This window comes from Coffea arabica, chromosome 7c, assembly GCF_036785885.1.
Source record: "Coffea arabica cultivar ET-39 chromosome 7c, Coffea Arabica ET-39 HiFi, whole genome shotgun sequence".
Taxonomy (NCBI): domain Eukaryota; kingdom Viridiplantae; phylum Streptophyta; class Magnoliopsida; order Gentianales; family Rubiaceae; genus Coffea; species Coffea arabica.
The window spans coordinates 2,662,354-2,682,000 of NC_092322.1; the positions used below are offsets into that span (position 1 = coordinate 2,662,354).

Sequence of the window (19,647 nt, forward strand, 5' to 3'; positions counted from 1 at the left end):
AAATTTAAAGGCATTACCATTTTCATAAGGCATAATATTCTCACTATATGTCCAAACTATTTTTATTAAAATAAGTGGGGGATTGTTGGATATTTTAATAAAAATATCATTATTATTTTGAATTCATTCACATGCTTATTTTGAATTCAAATGCAATAAATTACAAAATTTGAAATAAATTTTCAGTTATAAGATCACCGTTAAAAAGGGTAACTTATGAGATTTATGTCTTGTGTTTGTAACCTATGTAATAATTAGGTTTTAAGAATTTATTTATTAAATTTTGACTATCATACAATAACCTAAACCTTTTCAAATTTTGTAACTGAAAAATATGACACATTTATTCTATTTAATGGTGGTATTCTAATACTCCTAAAATTTTGGCTTATAAATAGAGGTCACTATCAACCAAGTTTGAAAGACTTTTCTTGCTATCTCAAAAAAAAAAAACTATCTTCCTCTCACTTCTATTGGAGAGCATCTAGTCCGGCCTCCAAACCAAACATAATCTCAAAAGGGGCACGAATCGTATTAAGAGAGCATCTAGTTCGGTCTCACCTAACCAAAATTACTTTATTTCTCTTTCTCTGACCTTTGCTTTGCAGGTTGATCGTAAATATCAAATTCTAAAGGAACAACAGTTACTGGAACTATTACAAAAGGATTCTATGACCAGCAGTGGTTAAAGAAAGACATGCTCAACAAAGTCCACAGAAACCTCTTTAAAGTAGTAAAGCTCCATGTGAGTGAGTTGACCGAGGGAGGGAGCTTAGGCATAGCCAGGTAGTGTTAGCGCTGACCAGAGACAGCTCACCACCGCGTTTTCTCTCTCGCTTACTCTTTTCCCTTTGCTTCCCAACCAATATTCACTTCGGTGCCAAATCTGGAGCGGTGGCCAAACAAGAAAGCTTGCTGCTGAAAACAAATATGGTTTCTTCCTGCCTTAGATCTCTATCCAAATTTACAGCATGTGCCATTGTGGTGCTACTTTCCCTTTCTTGCTTCAGCTTTACCACGACAGGTGCGTCCATTTCTTCCTTATCTCGGGAATTTTCTGTTGCTTCTTGATTTTGATGAAATGGGATTTTGACAATTTCGCAAAGATGATTTTACTGGTGTGTCACAACTATGTGACGGATATAGCAACTTGGTTAATTGGTCGAAGAATGGGAGAATGCAAATGAATTAATCATCAAGCTCAGGTCTTTTTGTCTTTCCATGCAACTCTTTGCTCTCTTTTTGATGGGTTTTTGGGAAACAGGATTTCTGTATTCCCCTTGTTTGCTAGAGCCTTGGTTTGAATACAAGATGCTTTCTGTTTTGTGACTGTCTTGCGGAAATGACAAGAAGAAGCACTGGCTTTATATCTTCATGAGCTAGCCTGGAATTTCTTATTCAAGTTTGATAGCTGATTGTTTGAGATCCCAATTCTCAATTTCCATACTTGGTTGATTCATGCTTGATGTCACGTGAAGGGGAGATTTTGGGGTACAACAAATCGAGCCTTTACTAAACGATTTAATTTTGCACCTTGGTCCATGGAGTTGTTCCAGAATCAAGTAATACTAATTTAAATTATCTGCCAATTCTAGCATTTAGTGGAGTGACGAACTATGTGTGGCACGACGTGATAGCAGGTGGCTCTAATTAACTCTTTGATGTGCTACGTTGTTTCTTCTTATATTTGCTAATAAGTTGTGACATCTAGAGATGTTTAAAAACTTAAGTAGGAGTTTAGTCTTCTAAAATGGTATGTGAACCAAGAAGATTGATGTTGATCTAAATCTTTTCTCCGCCTTCCCTGCCTCTCTTCCAGAAGCTTATGATGCACTTGATCCAAACGGGAACATCACGATCAAATGGGACGTTATGGCTTGGACGCCAGATGGCTATGTGGTATGTACTCTCTTTTGTGCACAGACGAGCACTAACGCATTCATGTGCACAGATGGGCACTACACCTGCATGTATTGTTTATGACTTGACTTGAGAGCGCAAGAGATCTTAATTTGGACCCATTCTTGATGTATAGGGATTATATGGCCCAACCGCAGTATTACACTCTAATGACACCATGTTTTTAGCAACTTTAGTTGTAATGTTGTACTTGTAACTTTTGCTGCATTAACTGATTTAATAAAATGAATTTGCCAGGCTGTTGTCACAATGTTCAACTTCCAGCAATATCGGCGCATTCAGGCACCAGGTTGGACTTTGGGATGGACATGGGCAAAGAAAGAAGTCATATGGAGTATGGTGGGAGCCCAAACTACAGAGCAAGGTGATTGTTCAAGATTCAAAGGGAACATACCACATTGCTGTAAGAAAGACCCAACGGTAGTTGACTTGCTTCCTGGAACGCCTTACAACCAACAAATAGCAAATTGCTGCAAGGGAGGTGTGCTGAACCCATGGGTTCAAGATCCAGCAACTGCTGTTAGTGCTTTCCAAGTTAGTGTTGGTTCTTCAGGAACAACCAACAAGACAGTTAGGATGCCTAAAAACTTCACTTTAAAAGCACCTGGACCTGGATATACTTGTGGACCAGCTAAAGTTGGTAAACCTACGAAATTTTTCACCGCAGATGGAAGGAGGACAACACAGGCAATGAGTAAGTCAACACCCTTTTTGTTATTTGCTTTTAACACGCTTGTTTATGTACCTTGTTATTCTTGAGGCACCAGCACAATAGCCAAATTCATCATGCACTCGTTTCTGTAGAAAGCATTTTAGAATTTAGAGATGTTGTTGAAGATTTGAAAATGGTTGATTGCATGCATTATGGAGACTGATGGAAAAGTGCATCAATTCCTAGTCATGCTTGCAATTAAAAGTATCTTCATTGTGAGACTGAAGGTAAATTTCTATTTTAGCCTCTAATAGATCTGGTTGTAAATGATTCTCTTGTTATGCAGTGACATGGAACGTTACGTGTCAGAACTGGGAAAGTAGGAGTTTGAATCATCAAGTAAAAGGCTAATGAGTCTGGAGCAGAATGTCGGTGTTGGTGTCATTCCAGTAACCAAGAATTCTGAAAATAAACAGAGACACCGCAACCAACTTGAGAAAAGCTCAACTTCTCTGGGATTTGATTCTTTTTTTTTGGGTTTTTGTTTGTTGTGGTGGGGGGGGGGGGGGGGGGGGTTTATAGCGTATAATAACGTCTTGTAAACAGCTGCTGCAACTATTCCGTTCCAAATTCAGCTGATTCATCAAATAGTGAACGCTAATTTCCTATATAAATGTCTCAAATCGCAATTATCCTAACAGCTTCTCATGTTAGTGTGCGAAATGCATGTAAATTTACAATGTAAAAACTGAATTAGAAATTAGTAGATTTTAAGATCGCACGCAAAGCTTGGTTTTTTTTTTTTTTCCTTTTTGAAAAAAAAAAAGAAAAAGATTGCATGGTGGTCCGTGTAACATCCCGAATATTAGGAGGTTGTTTGTGAAGAAAATATTAAAGTGTATTTCTTTGGGGTTTGATTTAAAACCTTATTTTGTTTTAAAAGACTAGAAACCCTAATATTTTAGTCAAAACCCTAGTTTACTTATGACTAATCGGTTTTCCTAAATCTCTCCTATTTTAATTGAAACCCTAATTTTAATTACTGGAATTGGAAAATTCCTCACGTTTTCTTAAAAATTTTCTTTTATTTGAAAATTATCATTTATTAAAGCCCTACTATCCAATTATTCCATAATAAGTGCAAATGAATCTAGAAAGTAGGGTTTTATTCTTCGTTTTCAAGATTTGAGCAAATTAGGGTTTTCGCAATTTTTTTTTTGCCGGATGAATTTTCGGTACTGACCAGGGATCAATTTGGTGATTAAAAGTGACTTTTAAGTGAGAAATAATATGTGACTAGGAGCAATGATATAAGGTTAGTGAATGGGAAGTAAAAACCCTAGTACGGGTGTTTTAAGAAAAACGGCGCGAACCGGCGGGTCCCGCGCATTATCGATTGAACGCACCAATTGACCACCACTTTCTTACCATACAAGTTTATTGACTTTTGAACAAAATATCTTCTTAATTGGCAGCTGCTTTGACTGAAAATTAGAGGCTAGAAATAGCAAGGAAAGAAAGAGAAAAATGAAAGGTGGTGGTGGCGACAAGTGTCGTCACCCTAACTAGCGTTCTTAAACCAATTTTCTGCACTTTCCTCTTCATTTTTTCAGCAGCTGGTCGACCAAGAGAGAGAGAGAAAGTGAGAGCAAGAAACAATTCCTTCTTCTTGATTCTAACCAACTAAGTGACAAATTAAATTTTCAAACCGATTAAACTCACCTTTGAGTGTTTAGTTAGTGCATTGTTGGTGAGATTGTGAAGGGGAAAGCTAAGGCTACACTTGGTGGACTCTAATCAAGGTAAGGATGATGAGTTTCCTAAATTTTACTTTCAATCTTGTTTAAATTAAGCTTAGTAACTCAATTTTGTGGTGAATCATGGATGCTATCATGTTTTGGAGGTTTTTTCCTTTTGATATTATGAACTAGGGTTTGAGGACTTGCTGCCAACTTGATGTATGATGCATATATGTTGTAATTAAGGTTATAAAAGGGGCTTTGGTAGTGATTAGAATAAGAAAATTGAGAAAGTTCCATTAAATACCAAAAAATTCCAGAATCTGGAAATTTTCCCCATCTTTCTGTCCGGTTTTGTAGCCCTATGTTAGAGGCCGATTTGGCCTTAGATCAAAGTATGAAAGTTGTAGAGAATGGTATTTTATAGGTGCCTACAAAATTTCAGCTCAATCGGAGCAATGTAGGTCGTGAAAAGTCCAAAATACCCTTACTGTTTTAAGTTTTTCCCCAGCAGTCCATTTGGTCAGTTTATCCAGTTTATCACGTTTTTTCACTAGGATCCGTACTGATTTAGCTTTTTACCAAAACATGAAAGTTGTAGTATTCTAACTTAGCTTTCAAACGCCTCTAAGAACACCTTAATCGGACCTTTGAAACCTGAGATATGACCATTCCAGTACAGTGTGGTTTAATAGCCGACGAGTTAGATTTTGGTTCTGTAAATTGAGGATTTGACTAGGTTGCATTGGAAACTGGACTAAGTGACCTTCATGAACATTGTAAACCTGTGTCTTAGCTTCGAAACGGCATAAGTTGCGCCTCAATCCGATAAGCATAGCCTCGGATATGTTATTTCCGCATCCACACGTCAAATCTGTCTTGTGCTAGATTGTATTTCTGCACTTGTTATTATTGTGATTCTTATTCTTATGATATGATGAGCCTATGGAACGGCTTTTGACTTGAATTATGATATGTGTGACTTTGGGTTGTGGCTGAGGAAAAATAATGAAGCCTAAATGGCTGAAAAATTAGGTAAACGCAAAGGGCATGTTGCCCAAATTTACACTCGAGGGCTATAGAAATACCCTTGCGACTTGGGTCGAGTTGAGACGACTAGTACTTGAACCATCTAGGGTACTTGAGTATTCTTGTTCCGAGGTATATAAGGAAGCACTTGGCCGAGCTTGTACCCTTGAGAAATGAAATAATGACTATTTGGAATATGTTTCTCTTGTACTTTCGACTCGCATGGCATTTTCAAGTATAAATGTTACAAAGTTTTACCGTTTAAAGAGCGAGCAAGTGTTTCACGACTACTATCCGAGTGAATTTCAATTTCTTGATTTTATTGAACGAAACGTCTAAGTTTCGAATCTTAATCATGTTTCAAATTTCTCAAACTGAGTTTTATCGCAGATTTGGACTCCGAACCCGGAGTATAACCTGAAAGTGACCAGTAAAGGCACTATATCTTTTGGTGAGTGCTTTCAAATACTGAATTGAACTTGATACTTGTACTTGATACGTGACCAATATGAGTACATGTTACATACGTGACCAATATGAGTACATGTTACATACGTGAATTGATAGGGCAAGAGTGTACTTTATCGCACTTGCCCTTACGTGATATACTCGTTTATTGATTGCAATTGACTTGATATACTTGTTTATGAGGTGCGCACTTCCTGGAATTCCAGAAACCCTGTAGCGAGTTACTCTAGTCGAGCCGGCAAGGGCTTGGTCGATTGGGTAACGAGCCCTGGGTCTCTTGCTTTGTCGAGTGGAGTGATATCTTCTCGACTAATCGGTATACTCGAGTATTACCACCCGTGTTTCTTGAGGATTTTAGGCCCAGCTGGGGGTTTGAACGGTGGACGGAGAGTCGTGTAAGTGGTGTTCTATTGGATTGGTTACTTACTTGAAAGTTGACGGAGTGTCAACTACTACGTGATCAAGCTTCTGGTAATGCAATGGCAATTTGGCTCCTGAGAGTCATCCGTATCCTTATACTTTGGAGTGATTATTGTTTATTGGATTATTATTTTTTTTGAAAAACTTCTACACTCGCTCATTTTAAGATTGCTACTTGGCGTGTTATTGCTCACATTTATGAACTCTTCATGCTCGTTATTTTGCTATATCGAAAACTTGTACTTATAAATAATGGTCAATTTGCTATTTGGAACCTCACTGGGATTTTAGCTCATTCCACTCCATTTGTTTTCCTTTCAGGGGTACGAGCGAGATGTGAGATATGTAAAGTCTAGCATAGACTAGTTGTTTGATTTTTGACTTGTACTTGCGCTATTTCTCGGATGGAACATGTTGTACTTGGATTGTATACGTTTTGAACTAGTTTGGTGTATTGAGACTTTGTACCTCGATTTCTATCAATGTAAATTATAAGCTTGAATTGGGAATGTTATTTATGGTTCATGGATGTGTGTACATGACTCGATTGAGATAGTGAGTGAGTCCTGACGAGAACTGGGCAGGCGGTCCGCCGAACCCTTTGGTACGCCTTAGGGAGAGGTGGGATCGTCACAGTCCGACTTGATGCTTTCCACTTTTCTTGGAATGGTGGCAATGCTCCTGCATCGCCAAGCAAGAAATTTATCTCGCTTGGGCCGAACGACTCCCTGAAACTCAACGGGGGCCAACCATGATTTCCTCGCGTTTAGAGTTTATGTGTGCTCGGATAAAGCATATGCTTGACTTTTTCTTTCCCAAGCAAAGAGTAGCACAAAAGAAAATATACAAAATGAAGCTTTATTCATGGCAATAAACTTTTTTAGTTTTCCCAAGAAAAGAAAAACTTAAGAAAAATATTCAAAGTGCATTAGTGCAAAGAGTCGGAAATTGTTGATTCCTCAGGTAGCCATCCCTCCAATACTTGATGCACCATTTGGATTGACGGAAAGGAAGGGAAAGGAAAGGAAATGATACCAATGGCAAAGACAGGAAAGTGGCTTCTATCCATCTTGTTTGAGTTAAGCATGGAAGGAAAAAAAAAAGAAATACTGAAATTTTCTTTGAATCAAAGAAGGAAAAGAGAGGAAAGTAAAAGATTAAGTGTTAATTTACTAGAAAAGATAGAAAAAATTGGCTTTTTAAAAAAATTTAAGTTGTTTCAATTAATTTTGTTTTATTTTCTTTCATTCTCGACCACTCTTTGGTGCTAAATGTAGTTCAATAAAACAACTAGACCCTTTCCCTCTGAATCCTTTCCTTTCCATCCTTAAAAATTCAATCCAAACAACAAAAACCAAATCTCTCTAATTCCTCTCCTTTGCTTTCCTTCCCAATTCCCATCCCCTCAATACAAACGGGCCTAGGTCTATGACGAAGTCTTTTTTTATTTTCGGTGATAAAAGGAGGCTTTTGTACGGAAGCTCCCCGGGTAAGACTGAAAATTATAATAACTTCACTTCACAATAGTAAAAATTAAAAGGGAAAATCATTCAAAACATCCCTCACATTTTGCAAAATAATTTTTTTCGTCCCTCACTTTTAAAAGTGCACTTTTACGTCCCTTACAAATTCATATTGGTCAATTTTGGTCCCTATTTAGGTTTCTGACTAGTTTTTTGTCGTAATCCATCACGTGCTTTGCACATGATCATATTTTAAGGGCAAAATTGTTAAATCATAATTTACATAATCCAATCTATAGTCCCTCACATTTCACAAAATAAATTTTTTTGTCCCCCACATTTCACAAAATAAATTTTTTTGTCCCCCACATTTCACAAAATAAATTATTTCGCCCCTTACATTTTACAAAATGAATTTTTTTATCCTTCATATTTTATAAAATAATTTTTTCATCCCTTATTGATCATGTGCACGAATAACTTTTTTTTAAAACTCATGTATATATCTATTTGATTTCACTTGAATAATACGAATAGCAGGCAATATATTTTTATTTGATTTCGTCTGAACATACTATTTAGGTAAAATTAAAATAGATATATACAGGGATTTAAAAAAATTGTTAGTTTTTCACTCATGTTCATTTCTTTTTACTCGAAAAATAAAAAAAAAATTAATTCTAAACATTTTCAAGTGTTTATATCGAATTAAATTTGGGCAAAAAAAATAAACAAAGAAAAAGTATGACATAAAGAAGTAAATGATTGACACTTTCAAAATTTAAGATAATCACAAGGTAAGAAATTCAACTGTTGGTCTTAAAGGTTGTGAATAAAAATTTTAGGTTTAAATTGCAAGTTGTTAATATGACTATAGAATTCAAGTTAGGACCGATTAATTAAATAGTTTTATTACACAATTCAATAAATAAATTATTACCAAAATAGAAAAGACAACAATTATTGAATAGATTTACATGGCGAAATCGAATATATATGGGTTTAAAACAATTGTTAGATTTAAACCTTTGCATATATCTATTGAATAGCATATTTATAACTACAATTAGTGTGTTTAGGTGAAATTAAATAAAGATATATTACATGCTATTCGTATTATTCAGGTGAAATGAAATAGTTATATACATGGATTTAAAAAAATAAACTATTCGTAGACATAGTCAATTAGGGATGAAAAAAATTATTTTGTGAAATGTGAGGGATGCAAAAATTTATTTTGTGAAATATAATCATTATATAAATTTTGATTTGATAATTTTGCTTATAAAAAATGATCACCTGCAAGGCACGTCATGAATTCCAGCCAAAAATTAGTTGAAAATCTAGGTAGGGACCAAAATTGACCAATGTGAATTTGTAAGGGACGTAAAGTTACACTTTTAAAAATGAGGAATGAAAAAAGTCATTTTACAAAATATGAAGAACATTTTAAACTATTTTCCCAAATTAAAATAACACATCACATTAATGTAACTTTAATCCTGATATTTAGCCCATTCAACTGAAGGCCATGGGAGGTACAGATTTAGGTACGAAGAGGTCAAAATATTAGATTGTCCCGAGCTGCTTGATTCTAGTACTAATGAGTGGACCGATCCATTAAGTGTACCGGAAGCCTAGAAATGCTGGGCTAACAAGTACATCCAATCTAAACGGCCCATCAAAATAGAAAGTTAAGGAACGTTAAAACTCCAACTGAGAACCCTACCCATTGCCTAATTACCTTTGGATCCCCCCCCCCGGCCCCCAAAAACCCAGGCTCTCCCCCTGGGGGCTCACATTGACCAATCGTCGTCCTGTTTAAAAGAGCCGTGGCATATGATCGTCCGCAAAGTGGAGTAACCCATCGCGTTGACCAAAAAAAAAAAAAAATTTATTAAATAGTTGTACCACAAAGATTCATTATGCACTTGTGATAATACACCACCACCAAACACCCCCTCCGCCTAAAAAAAAAAAAAAAAAAAAAGGAAAAAAGGCAAGAACAATTCTGGTGTTTATGCAGCAGTTGCACTCGTGCGTTGGAGCAAATAAGCAATTCGGGCAGGTTCACTGTTTGGTTTGATGTAATTAGAAAGAAATAAATTGCACAGCTAGCAAATAAAGAATTCCAGAAAATTCTTTTTGGTTTTGGGAGGAATTAATCGTTGATAGATTTAGAATTAGATAGAGGGAGACAGATATCCGTAGAATTCTTCAATCCCGTATGGAACAATCCATTCTGATATCATTTCCAAGAAAGAACAACCTAGTCAAGCTTAGATTATGCCCAAAAAAAAAAAAAAGAACAAAAAAAGAACAAAATTACCAGAAAACAAGAGGCTAAAGCACCTGGTATTATCGAAGTCAAACCTTTCAAAGTAGCCCACTGAAAAAAAATTGCAGATTTCCTTCCAAAACTGGGAAGTTAAAACAAGCCACCATTCCATCCCTATCCTTGTTTATTTATTCCGTATGTTAGATTAGATAGACGTTCTTTCACATTTCACAAGCTGTATAAATATATATATGTATTCATCCGTCCATTCATCCACAGTCACGCCACAAGCTTCTGAGCCGCATAAATATTTATTGCAGTACATTTGTTGGAGGAGAGGCAACGCCACAAAGAAAAAGCAATCACACAACCAAATGGGGCGCTGGATCAAGCCAGAGGTCTACCCTCTCATGGCCGCAATGAGCTTCGTTACGGGGATGTGCATCTTCCAGCTCACAAGGAACGTCCTCCTCAACCCTGATGTTAGGTGATTCATCTGTACAGTGCAGCAGTAGTTTAGATTCGACATCTATCTTATCTGTTCCCCCATGTCATGTCCTTAATTACCAATTGATTAATTGACACGTTTATTTGGATTAATCTCGTCTACGCTGATACTAACAGGTAAAAAAAAAAAAAAAAAAAAAAAGATGCATGCCGTCCATGCATGTAAAATTAATTTGGAATTAGGTGACATGCATCTGCAATAAGCACACTTTTAGCGTTTAATTACTGGATTAAATTCTTCGTTTAATTACTTTAATTTGCGCGCATGTGGGTTGGTTGGCAAACGCAAATCTAAGAGTGGACAAAGCTCACCGGAAAACAGCGGTTCTGGAAAACCAAGAGGAAGGAGAGAAATACGCCCAGCACAGCCTCCGCAGGTTTCTTCGGACTCGCCCACCTGAGATCATGCCTTCCATCAATCGCTTCTTCGCCGGAAATGAAAATATGAAGGGGGATCAGTAACCATGGACTTCCACAAACAAATCACTCAAATTGTTATGCGTACGTGTACGAGCCTTTGCGGCATTCTTCTGTGCCATGTAATCTTTGTTTTTTTTTTAGGTTGATTAATTAGGTTTTGCCAATATAAGCATGTTTTGTTTTGTTATGTTTTTTTCCTCTCTTTCTAGCTCTATACAGAGCAGCAACAACAACATTTAGTATAATCATGGATAACAACGTAGTTACCGCTGCGTGATCGTTTTGGCCGAATCTGAAAAGGTTTTGTACATAATCAATCATGCTTCTAATTAGACTTGGTCAACTAATTAGTTTTCAACCATGCCCTAATTATCAAACTCCTTAATTAGACTTCGTGGCGTAATGAGCGCGTCGCGTCGACTTGCCTGCTGGTTTTCCAGCATCAGTACTCCCTCGGTTGCATGCTTCAATTTATTTGGGGGCCTCCAAGAAGATGATGTGATGAACCTGAATTAAGCAATTGGGAGTCAAGTAATTTCGGTACGTAAATAAATAGAAAATAAAAAATCTGTTCATGGACCGTGGCAGTGGCCTCCTTTTGGGGTTATAATAAATAAATTACAAGTTATATACGCTGGACACCTTTTAATTGGAACGTGCTGGCAAGTATTGTATTCCCAACAAACTTTCGACTTTTATTTCGTTTTCTCATTCCAAATTTTGCGTGCTGGCGTGTACGTGTTTTCCAAATATATGGGATAATATCAGGTCTCTGACAATTGTAGAGAGCTCCCCTTAAATTTATTAAATTATACCTACCTTCCTTACTTTTACTGTTTATATAACAATATAAGCCCAAAAGGCTATATTTTTTTCTCAAAAGTCCTAAACTACCCTTTTGTACAAAAATTATTTTGCCAATTGTTTTCTTCCATATTTCAGTTTAACCCACTATACTAACAAACTAACTTAATAAATAGTTTAATTCCAAATTCTAAATCCAAGCAATTCTATCATCATAGTCATAAAATTCCTTATCCCAAAGCATGCATTCAATTCTGAAGATTCGTTTCATCCTTCAGAAATATTCTCATCATGTGATTCCATGGAATGATCAAACTCATAATCAACTGCTCTTATATTTGCATAATTTTCAACATAGGATACCGTGGTTCGATTCCATATAAGTTGCTCAACTCCTGCTACATGAGTCACATTATTGTTTTAAAAAAAATTCTTAGGAGAGATTTAGGCATGGATGGGTTTAATCAGGTTTAAGAAAAGGAATGGCATTACTATGACTATAGAGATCTCCAAGAAATCCATTTTATCAAAAATCAAAATTCTATTTATAATTAATCACACCCCAAACTTTAAACCCAGTGCCCACACCTTCTCAAAATAAAATAATCTAACCTACCGTCAAATCTCCAAATGTAAAAGAAGAAACTCTTTCTTTTTTGGCCAATGATTGCATTATTTCTTCTATTATTATTATGTGCCCCTTTATGTCCTTTTAGTTTGACCATAAAATGGAATTTTACTACAACTATCAAATATAATCTCTCAACTAAACTTGTGATTTGACAATTTCAAAGGAAAGAAAAGGAGGAACAGGAATATATAGTAGAGTTTGAGAGATTACTTGTGATGTGACTGGCTCCAATAATAATCAATAATTGGTGGTAATATGAGAATGAATTATAGGATAAAGGGGTTGATGGATAAGATCGGAATGACAATAAGTGAGAGAGAATCGTTATCGATTGTAACTTGTAAATAAAATAGTCGAAGAGGTCAGGTTTCTTTTTGATCTCATTTCATTATACTATGAATTATTTATTAAGTGAAGGTCATTATAGTCATTTTATTGTGACAAGGGAGATTATATTGTAATTAGTAAACCTTGAGGGGAGCCAAGTGAAATCATCATAAACTGAAATCATCATAAACCTCAAGGGAGGTTTGTGAAATTATCCCCAAATATATTCCACGGAGCGAAATGAAGTAAGTATAACTGATCCTAGTCGGATAACAAACCCGTGAAGTTAGTTCAGATATGATAACTTTTTTTTTTTTTTTGGCTTCTTCTTCTTCCTTTTTTTTAAAAAAAAAAATTTCTTGTTCAACTACGTAAATATTCCGAAGAATCAAAGCATCTTTGCTGTATTAATTCAAGTCCCCTTCGATTTTTTTGATGAAAGAAATGTGCCATAATTAAAATATCTGCTTTGCAGATCAACCAACTACTGCAGTGGTCAAGACTAATTCTTACAGCATATTCTATCAATCACTTTCTTTTTCGGTTCCGCCCCCAATACTTCGTTCTCAGAGTTTAAAGCATTGAACATGCAATCGTCCTATTCCCTGCCTGTATCTTTCACACATCAATTTCTTCCCAAACGGAGCGCTTAAATCGATTAATCCATTCTGGTAAACCAAAGTTGTCACGCACTCACACAGTAGCGCAATTTCACTAGCTTCCAAATACGAGGATTTCAACCTTCCAAATAATATATTTCTACCTTAAATACCAAATCTTGAGAGGGTTGGAGCCGAACAGAAACTGCGTTACCTTTTGGCTGTTGTTTTGCTTACTATAAAGCGTACACTACATCATACCATGTCCTTAATCTTATTTTATTATGCACCTGCCCTTGTTATATATGTGTGTGTGTGTGTGTGTGTGTTCCCCAGTAGAGTACTGTCCTAAATGAAAGTTTCCCCATCCTACCGAGACACAAACATCAACATTAAGTACAAGGGGAGCTGTCCAACTCCAAGAGTTACGTCCAGAATTCCCTTAGAACAATCTTAATTCGTGAAACCTCGGGATAATCGATCGGTTCTGTTTACTTTGTCTCTATGGCGGTCTTTCGGAGAGTATTTGGTTTGATGGTATTTTCGGTGTTGATGATCGAGGTTGCCAACGCTGCTTGCTCCAATGGAACGTGCAAGGTTAGTCTTCTTTCTTTTCTGATTGATTCTCGTTAGTCAGAGGTGGGATTGAATGGGAGGTTGATGCATAAGTTACACTTGCTCCTGATGGATGATGTCCGAATTTGAATGCAGTTCCTCGATGAATGCTCGTCGGATGCAGATTGTGGAGCAGGACTTTATTGCTTTTCTTGTCTTGCAAAGTCTAGATGTGTTAGATCAACTGCTACCGACCAATTCAAACTTGTGGTACTACTCTCTCTCTCTCTCTCTCTCTCTCAGACTAACACAATCTCGGATTTTTTTTTTCAAATTTTCTTTTCCTTTTTGTTGAAGAGAGAATGTTTTAATTCGGATAGAAAGTCACAAAAATGGCGAAATGCATGATCCGGTTTTGCAGCTTTTGTTGCTCGGTTGAAGATACGTAAAATGTATCTATAGGGGGACACTGAAGGGTTTCTTTTTGTGTGTGTGTGTGTGTGTCTCTCTCTCTTTCTCTCTTTTTCTTTTTTGTGTTATAAAATAAATTATTACTATTACGAAAAAAAAAAAGAAGCAAATTCTATTCCAAAATTAGTTGGGCATCGTCTAACAAAATCCTAGAGGGGAAATCCACTTCGTGAGCAACCGGGTTAACACACTGACACTGAAGTTTTATCTTGTCTCGTATAATTGATCAATAGCAGCAAAAGACATTATTACGTATTTTGTTTTGTAAATGTGCGACAAAGACAAGCAAAACATTGGTATAAATGTCGTCGTCATATTATATTACAGTAAATTGGTTTAAGACGTTCACAATTGAAGTTGTAATTGCAGTAATAATTAACCAAACTCGAATTCAATTACTAGTACATTATGACTGCATGTCATTTGTCTCAATCGCAGAACAATTCATTACCATTCAACAAGTATGCTTTCTTGACAACCCATAACTCATTTGCTATTGAGGGAGAGCCATCTCACACTGGAGTTCCTCGAATCACCTTCAACAATCAGGAAGACAACGTTACTCAGCAGTTAAACGCAAGTTATCTCTAGATGGATCATTAATCTTTAATGTTTAGAACACTGCTGTTTTGACTTTGGCAACTAAAGGTTGGGACGATTGCTCACTTGCAGAATGGAGTTAGAGCGCTGATGCTGGATACGTATGATTTTGAAGGAGATGTTTGGTTGTGCCATTCTTTCAAAGGCCAATGCCATGACTATACCGCCTTTGTGAGTAACCCTACTAGCTACCATTTCTTCTCTTATTATTCTACCGTATTCTTCTTTGCTTATAATTTGGAACAATTGTACAGAGTTTGCTTTATATTCACGGTATCTTAGAAGAGGTGCATTGTTTTACGTAACAGGAACCAGCCACAGATACCCTGAGGGAGATCGAAGCATTTTTATCTGCGAATCCATCCGAAATTGTGACCGTGATATTAGAGGACTACGTTCAGGCTCCCAGTGGATTGACCAAGGTGTTTACAGATGCAGGGCTAATGAAGTACTGGCTTCCGGTGTCCAAGATGCCCCAAAATGGTGCAGACTGGCCGCTTGTCAGCGATATGGTAGCTAAGAACCAGAGATTACTGGTTTTCACTTCCGTTCGTTCCAAAGAGCAGAGCGAAGGCATTGCTTACCAGTGGAATTACATGGTTGAAAATCAGTGTAAGATTGATGCCTAATGGTACCCTCTAGGCGCCTTATTAATTTCTTGATTTGTCACACAAGTAAATGATTGAAACGGTGATGGCGTGGATGACGACACTTGTGTAGATGGGGATGACGGAATGAAGGCAGGAGACTGTTTTAATCGGGCAGAATCATCTCCTCTAAATGACACCACTAAATCCTTGGTGCTGGTGAATTACTTCAGATCAGTGCCTGTAAAGCCATTAGCATGCGTACAGAACTCTGGGAACCTAATCGACATGCTTCAAACGTGCCATGCTGCTTCTGCTAATAGATGGGCTAATTTCGTTGCCGTTGATTATTACAAGGTAATCCAAATATGCTTCTTTTCTTTGGCCATCGAAGAAACAAAACTCAGTCCTAGTTTCCACTCTTTTGTCTGGTATGAATGAGAGCAGAGGAGCATGGGAGGAGGGACATTTCAAGCTGTGGACACTTGCAACGGGGAGCTACTTTGCGGATGCAATAACGTACATTCGTGTGTGGTGAGTCTTCATTTCTGATCCATTGGAGGATATTTTCTCTTCTCTTCTCTTCCTCTTCTGATTAAGATTATGTTGTTGCTGGTGTGGAATCACGCTTGCAGGCTCCATAATGACAAGAAATATTGCATGAAATTCATGGAAAGAACTCTTGTATTTTAATCCAAACGGAATTGACAAGCATAATTTACTTGTGCAGCCGGGATCTACATCGTGTGCTTCTTTATCAAGATGATCGATCCCTAGCGCTACCCTACCTGACTCGGACTCGAAGCTATTGTCTTGCTTGGCTCCCCTGTAGTAAGCGAAAAAAATTGTACCAAATCGAGGAATTGATAAAATCACGATCTCGTATTTCCCTAGACTGTGGCTTCGGCTTCAAATGGTTTGAATGGAAATTCAACGGGTTTTGTTTTTTTTTTCAGAAAGTCAAAGCGACTCCATGTAAATGCATGCACTTAGACCCTTGTTAATCTTCCAATCGGTAGCTTAGAGTGAAAAATAAAATAAAATTAAGTCATGCTAAAATCCTATTGCATCAAATATTACTAAAGATCACGTTTCATTTTGTGCAACAGGGCTTGTGCGATTTCTTCCCTCAAGCGAAGGCGATGTAGTTACTACTTTAGAGAGAGTTACTCCGTTTGGATCGGCCATTTTTACAAAAATAAGTTTTTCAAATACAATGTTATAGTAATACACAATAATTCAAAAAACATCTCATCCATATAATATTTCAAATATTTTAAAACATACACTGCTACGGTAAAATTTTTCAAAAATATCCCTAAAAACAGTTAATCCAAATGGAGTGATTAAAACACGATGAAAAAAAATGAGAATGTAGAAGAGTTAGTGTGAGAAAGTTGTAATTAGATTTCAAGGGGATAACTGTCTGCTGAATGTGGCGAGTTGTTTTTTGGAATAGATTGCGATCAATTTGTCCGTATAATTAAGGGTAGATTAGAAAATTCAAAAAATGACAACGCGTGTTTATATCACATGCACGTAGTGTTACTCTCTTTTTAGATATTGTATGGATGTCACTTCAAAAACAAAAATTATGTGACAAAGGAAAACGCGGGAGACTCTAAGTAACGTGCTCTTTTGAAGTTAGGAATGATAGTAATATGACTATGTAATCAAATTAGCTATTATGCTCTAAGCATATTTATGGATGAGGAGAGATTCTTTGGCTCTCCTTAAGTGTCATGGTACACTTTGTAAAGTTGCTTGAGCCGCCGTTGCTCAAATATAATACATTTCGATTATTTGTGAAATATCATATGTCATTTTCCAAAAAAAAAAAAAAAAAAAGGAAAACATGGGAGACTGGGAGGCCCAAGACCTTCTCTTCTATGGTCCATCGTGCAGGATGTTCTCGGCCGTGCTACTGCATGTCTTCAACGATCCTCTGTCGGACAGTTCTTCGGCCCACGTAACCCTATGCTAATGAAGCAGCCCAAAAAATCAGCTTCAATGTAAAAATGGCCCGTTAAGAAATGGTGACCGTCCCAAAACCAAGCCATTCTTAAAATACTCGGCACCTTGAAATTTGTGAAATCCAACAACTACGTAATATTTGTCTGCAAAGAAGTGTGTGAAAAAGTAAGGGAAACTAGTTTTTTTTTTTTTTCCTTTAAATCATGCATGCGATGATTGGTTCGAATCAAAATTGAAAAACTTTCTTGAACTTTCCTTAGTTTCATGTCTTGCAAAATTTGCAAGATTTTGAAGGAAAATAGTTAGTTAGACATAAAAAATTTAATAGCTGCTACAAACTTCTCATTTTCTCGATAACAAATGCATATGGAAAAATAATTTTTATTTTCTTTTACCTTTCACTTTCTTGTAGTTTACTCTTCCACACAGCCTTCTTTCTATTCAAGCCTGACCTTATCTTCTTTGTCTTTCTTTTTTTAATAAATAAATTCCAATTCTAGCCTTGGTTAAGTAATAGTTTGAGATTTTGCTTCATTTATGTCCCCTTTTTTTTTTTTTTAATAAAACAGTCACCAATGGTCTTTTGATTACTATACGCATCCTTTATATATACATATATATATATTTTATTTTTTCTTTTTTGAAAGATGCTGCAAGTATACTGACACGACAGTCTATTGCCAGCGTTACAGTAGTTGAGTTTTGTTAACATTAACAACACATTGATTAAGCACTAATTCGGAGGGTCAAAATGCTTGAAATATTAGTCAAAGTCGCCTACACTAAAGAAACAAAGAGAATAGATGAAGAAGAAGAAGAAGAATCCGAAGAAAAGGGATTACATCTCCCGCTACAACAATAAATCTTTCACACTACCCTCTTTGATAATTATCCTAGTCTAGAGCATGTGATTAGGTAGATTATGATGTATCCAACACATGCTAGCCAAGAAAGGGTTTCAACAAATTAAATCGCTTGCTAATTATTTAATTCTAATAGGCTATTACCGGCATTATCTAGTGGGGGGGGGATATCAGATCTACATGATTAACCTAATACTGCATTAACGTGCTTCGATGTTGCTCTTTTGCATGATTAATGGGCTTCATGTTATGGTATTGGTGGATGCGAGATTTCGATCGAGGACAAAGCCTTTTTTGTCACTCTCTCCTGTATTTTACGAGGAGATTTCATACGAGCAAACCTGTGTGGCTACAATATGGTCCTATTTTCTTCCCTTCGTTGACTACCATGGCATCATCGATCTCCTAAATTTCTGCCCCCAATGCAGCCCCATTCAAAGAATGTCTCGAGCCAGGGAATCTTTTAATCACCGCTTTATTATTGCTGCTTGCAATTTGAAATTCAACGAATATGCTCCTTTCGAGGCAAATTGTGCTCCTCCCTAAGTTTCTTGATACAAATGGGTAGTGGTACCTTAACCTTTGCTAAGGGATTGGGAACTGCAAGTGTTTTGTTTGTAATCCCAACAACAAATAGCCAGCCAGCTACAGGACATCGAGTCGTGACCAAATCATACGGGAAGGAGGAGGCGTCAAACCTACTAGAATAATATACTAAATTGAAGACAGGAAATTACAATCTAACAACTAGTCAATCGATCCAATCTAAGATATTTTCATTTGGGGTTGTAACAATCATATAATCAATGGATGATGTTAATACCTCGATCCGTAGAAAATGGGTGAGCTCATAAGATGTGAGATATGATGGTGAATGATGCAAATTGCAGAAGTAGAAAATTTACGTGCAAAAGGCATATGCTGAGTGCGAGAGGCCATTGTATCTCGAAACTGAGAGTTAAAAAAGGGGTACAGCAAAAGTCCGCATCATCAATTTAAAGCAATAAAAACCTCCGAATTCTTTGTTTGCAAATGATAAGAACGGCCTTTTAATACTTAGGTCCCCCACTTCTTGGGCACCATAAAACTGTGTCAGCATGAGTCTGAAAGATAAAAGGCTAGTAAATGTGCATGCATGCGGTTGATGAGGTAGATCAGTTCTGTAGCTCATGGTCCTGTATACTCCCAAAATTGACTTCCATCTCAAGAGTTCAACACACAAACATCACAACCATCTTGACTCCCAAGTCATTATAGTATTCTCTCGGTTTTGCTTGAGAGATGTAAAGCACACGTACATAGTAAGTAGCGGCATATTCTCTTTAATTTGTTCTGACGGA

General features: G+C 36.7%; 3 protein-coding genes across 3 annotated transcripts; all 3 read left to right on the forward strand.

Moving 5' to 3' along the window:
• The first annotated feature begins 498 nt into the window (after positions 1 to 498).
• On the forward strand, positions 499 to 3,270 carry LOC113700161 (protein COBRA-like). Its single transcript, XM_027220667.2, has 4 exons — positions 499 to 1,024; positions 1,820 to 1,899; positions 2,158 to 2,614; positions 2,919 to 3,270. The coding sequence occupies exons 1-4, from the start codon at positions 931 to 933 to the stop codon at positions 2,981 to 2,983; spliced, it is 696 nt and encodes a 231-aa protein (XP_027076468.1). The 5' UTR covers positions 499 to 930; the 3' UTR covers positions 2,984 to 3,270.
• A 6,904-nt stretch (positions 3,271 to 10,174) lies between these two features.
• Positions 10,175 to 11,083, forward strand: LOC113697962 (uncharacterized). The gene is made up of 2 exons (XM_027217600.2): positions 10,175 to 10,456; positions 10,773 to 11,083. The coding sequence occupies exons 1-2, from the start codon at positions 10,221 to 10,223 to the stop codon at positions 10,936 to 10,938; spliced, it is 402 nt and encodes a 133-aa protein (XP_027073401.1). The 5' UTR covers positions 10,175 to 10,220; the 3' UTR covers positions 10,939 to 11,083.
• A 2,267-nt stretch (positions 11,084 to 13,350) lies between these two features.
• Positions 13,351 to 16,429, forward strand: LOC113698735 (PI-PLC X domain-containing protein At5g67130-like). The gene is made up of 8 exons (XM_027218657.2): positions 13,351 to 13,854; positions 13,969 to 14,082; positions 14,722 to 14,859; positions 14,956 to 15,054; positions 15,192 to 15,495; positions 15,604 to 15,827; positions 15,918 to 16,004; positions 16,201 to 16,429. The coding sequence occupies exons 1-8, from the start codon at positions 13,762 to 13,764 to the stop codon at positions 16,234 to 16,236; spliced, it is 1,095 nt and encodes a 364-aa protein (XP_027074458.1). The 5' UTR covers positions 13,351 to 13,761; the 3' UTR covers positions 16,237 to 16,429.
• Positions 16,430 to 19,647: the final 3,218 nt, after the last annotated feature.

Coding starts and splice junctions, on each gene's coding strand:
- LOC113698735 (XM_027218657.2), top strand. CDS start 13,762: ATGGCGGTCTTTCGGAGAGTATTTGGTTTGATGGTATTTTCGGTGTTG. Junction 14,860..14,955: donor ACGTTACTCAGCAGTTAAAC/GCAAGTTATCTC, acceptor GCTCACTTGCAG/AATGGAGTTAGAGCGCTGAT. Junction 15,055..15,191: donor GCCATGACTATACCGCCTTT/GTGAGTAACCCT, acceptor TTTACGTAACAG/GAACCAGCCACAGATACCCT.
- LOC113697962 (XM_027217600.2), top strand. CDS start 10,221: ATGTATTCATCCGTCCATTCATCCACAGTCACGCCACAAGCTTCTGAG. Junction 10,457..10,772: donor CTCCTCAACCCTGATGTTAG/GTGATTCATCTG, acceptor CGCAAATCTAAG/AGTGGACAAAGCTCACCGGA.
- LOC113700161 (XM_027220667.2), top strand. CDS start 931: ATGGTTTCTTCCTGCCTTAGATCTCTATCCAAATTTACAGCATGTGCC. Junction 1,025..1,819: donor CTTCAGCTTTACCACGACAG/GTGCGTCCATTT, acceptor CCTCTCTTCCAG/AAGCTTATGATGCACTTGAT. Junction 2,615..2,918: donor GAGGACAACACAGGCAATGA/GTAAGTCAACAC, acceptor CTTGTTATGCAG/TGACATGGAACGTTACGTGT.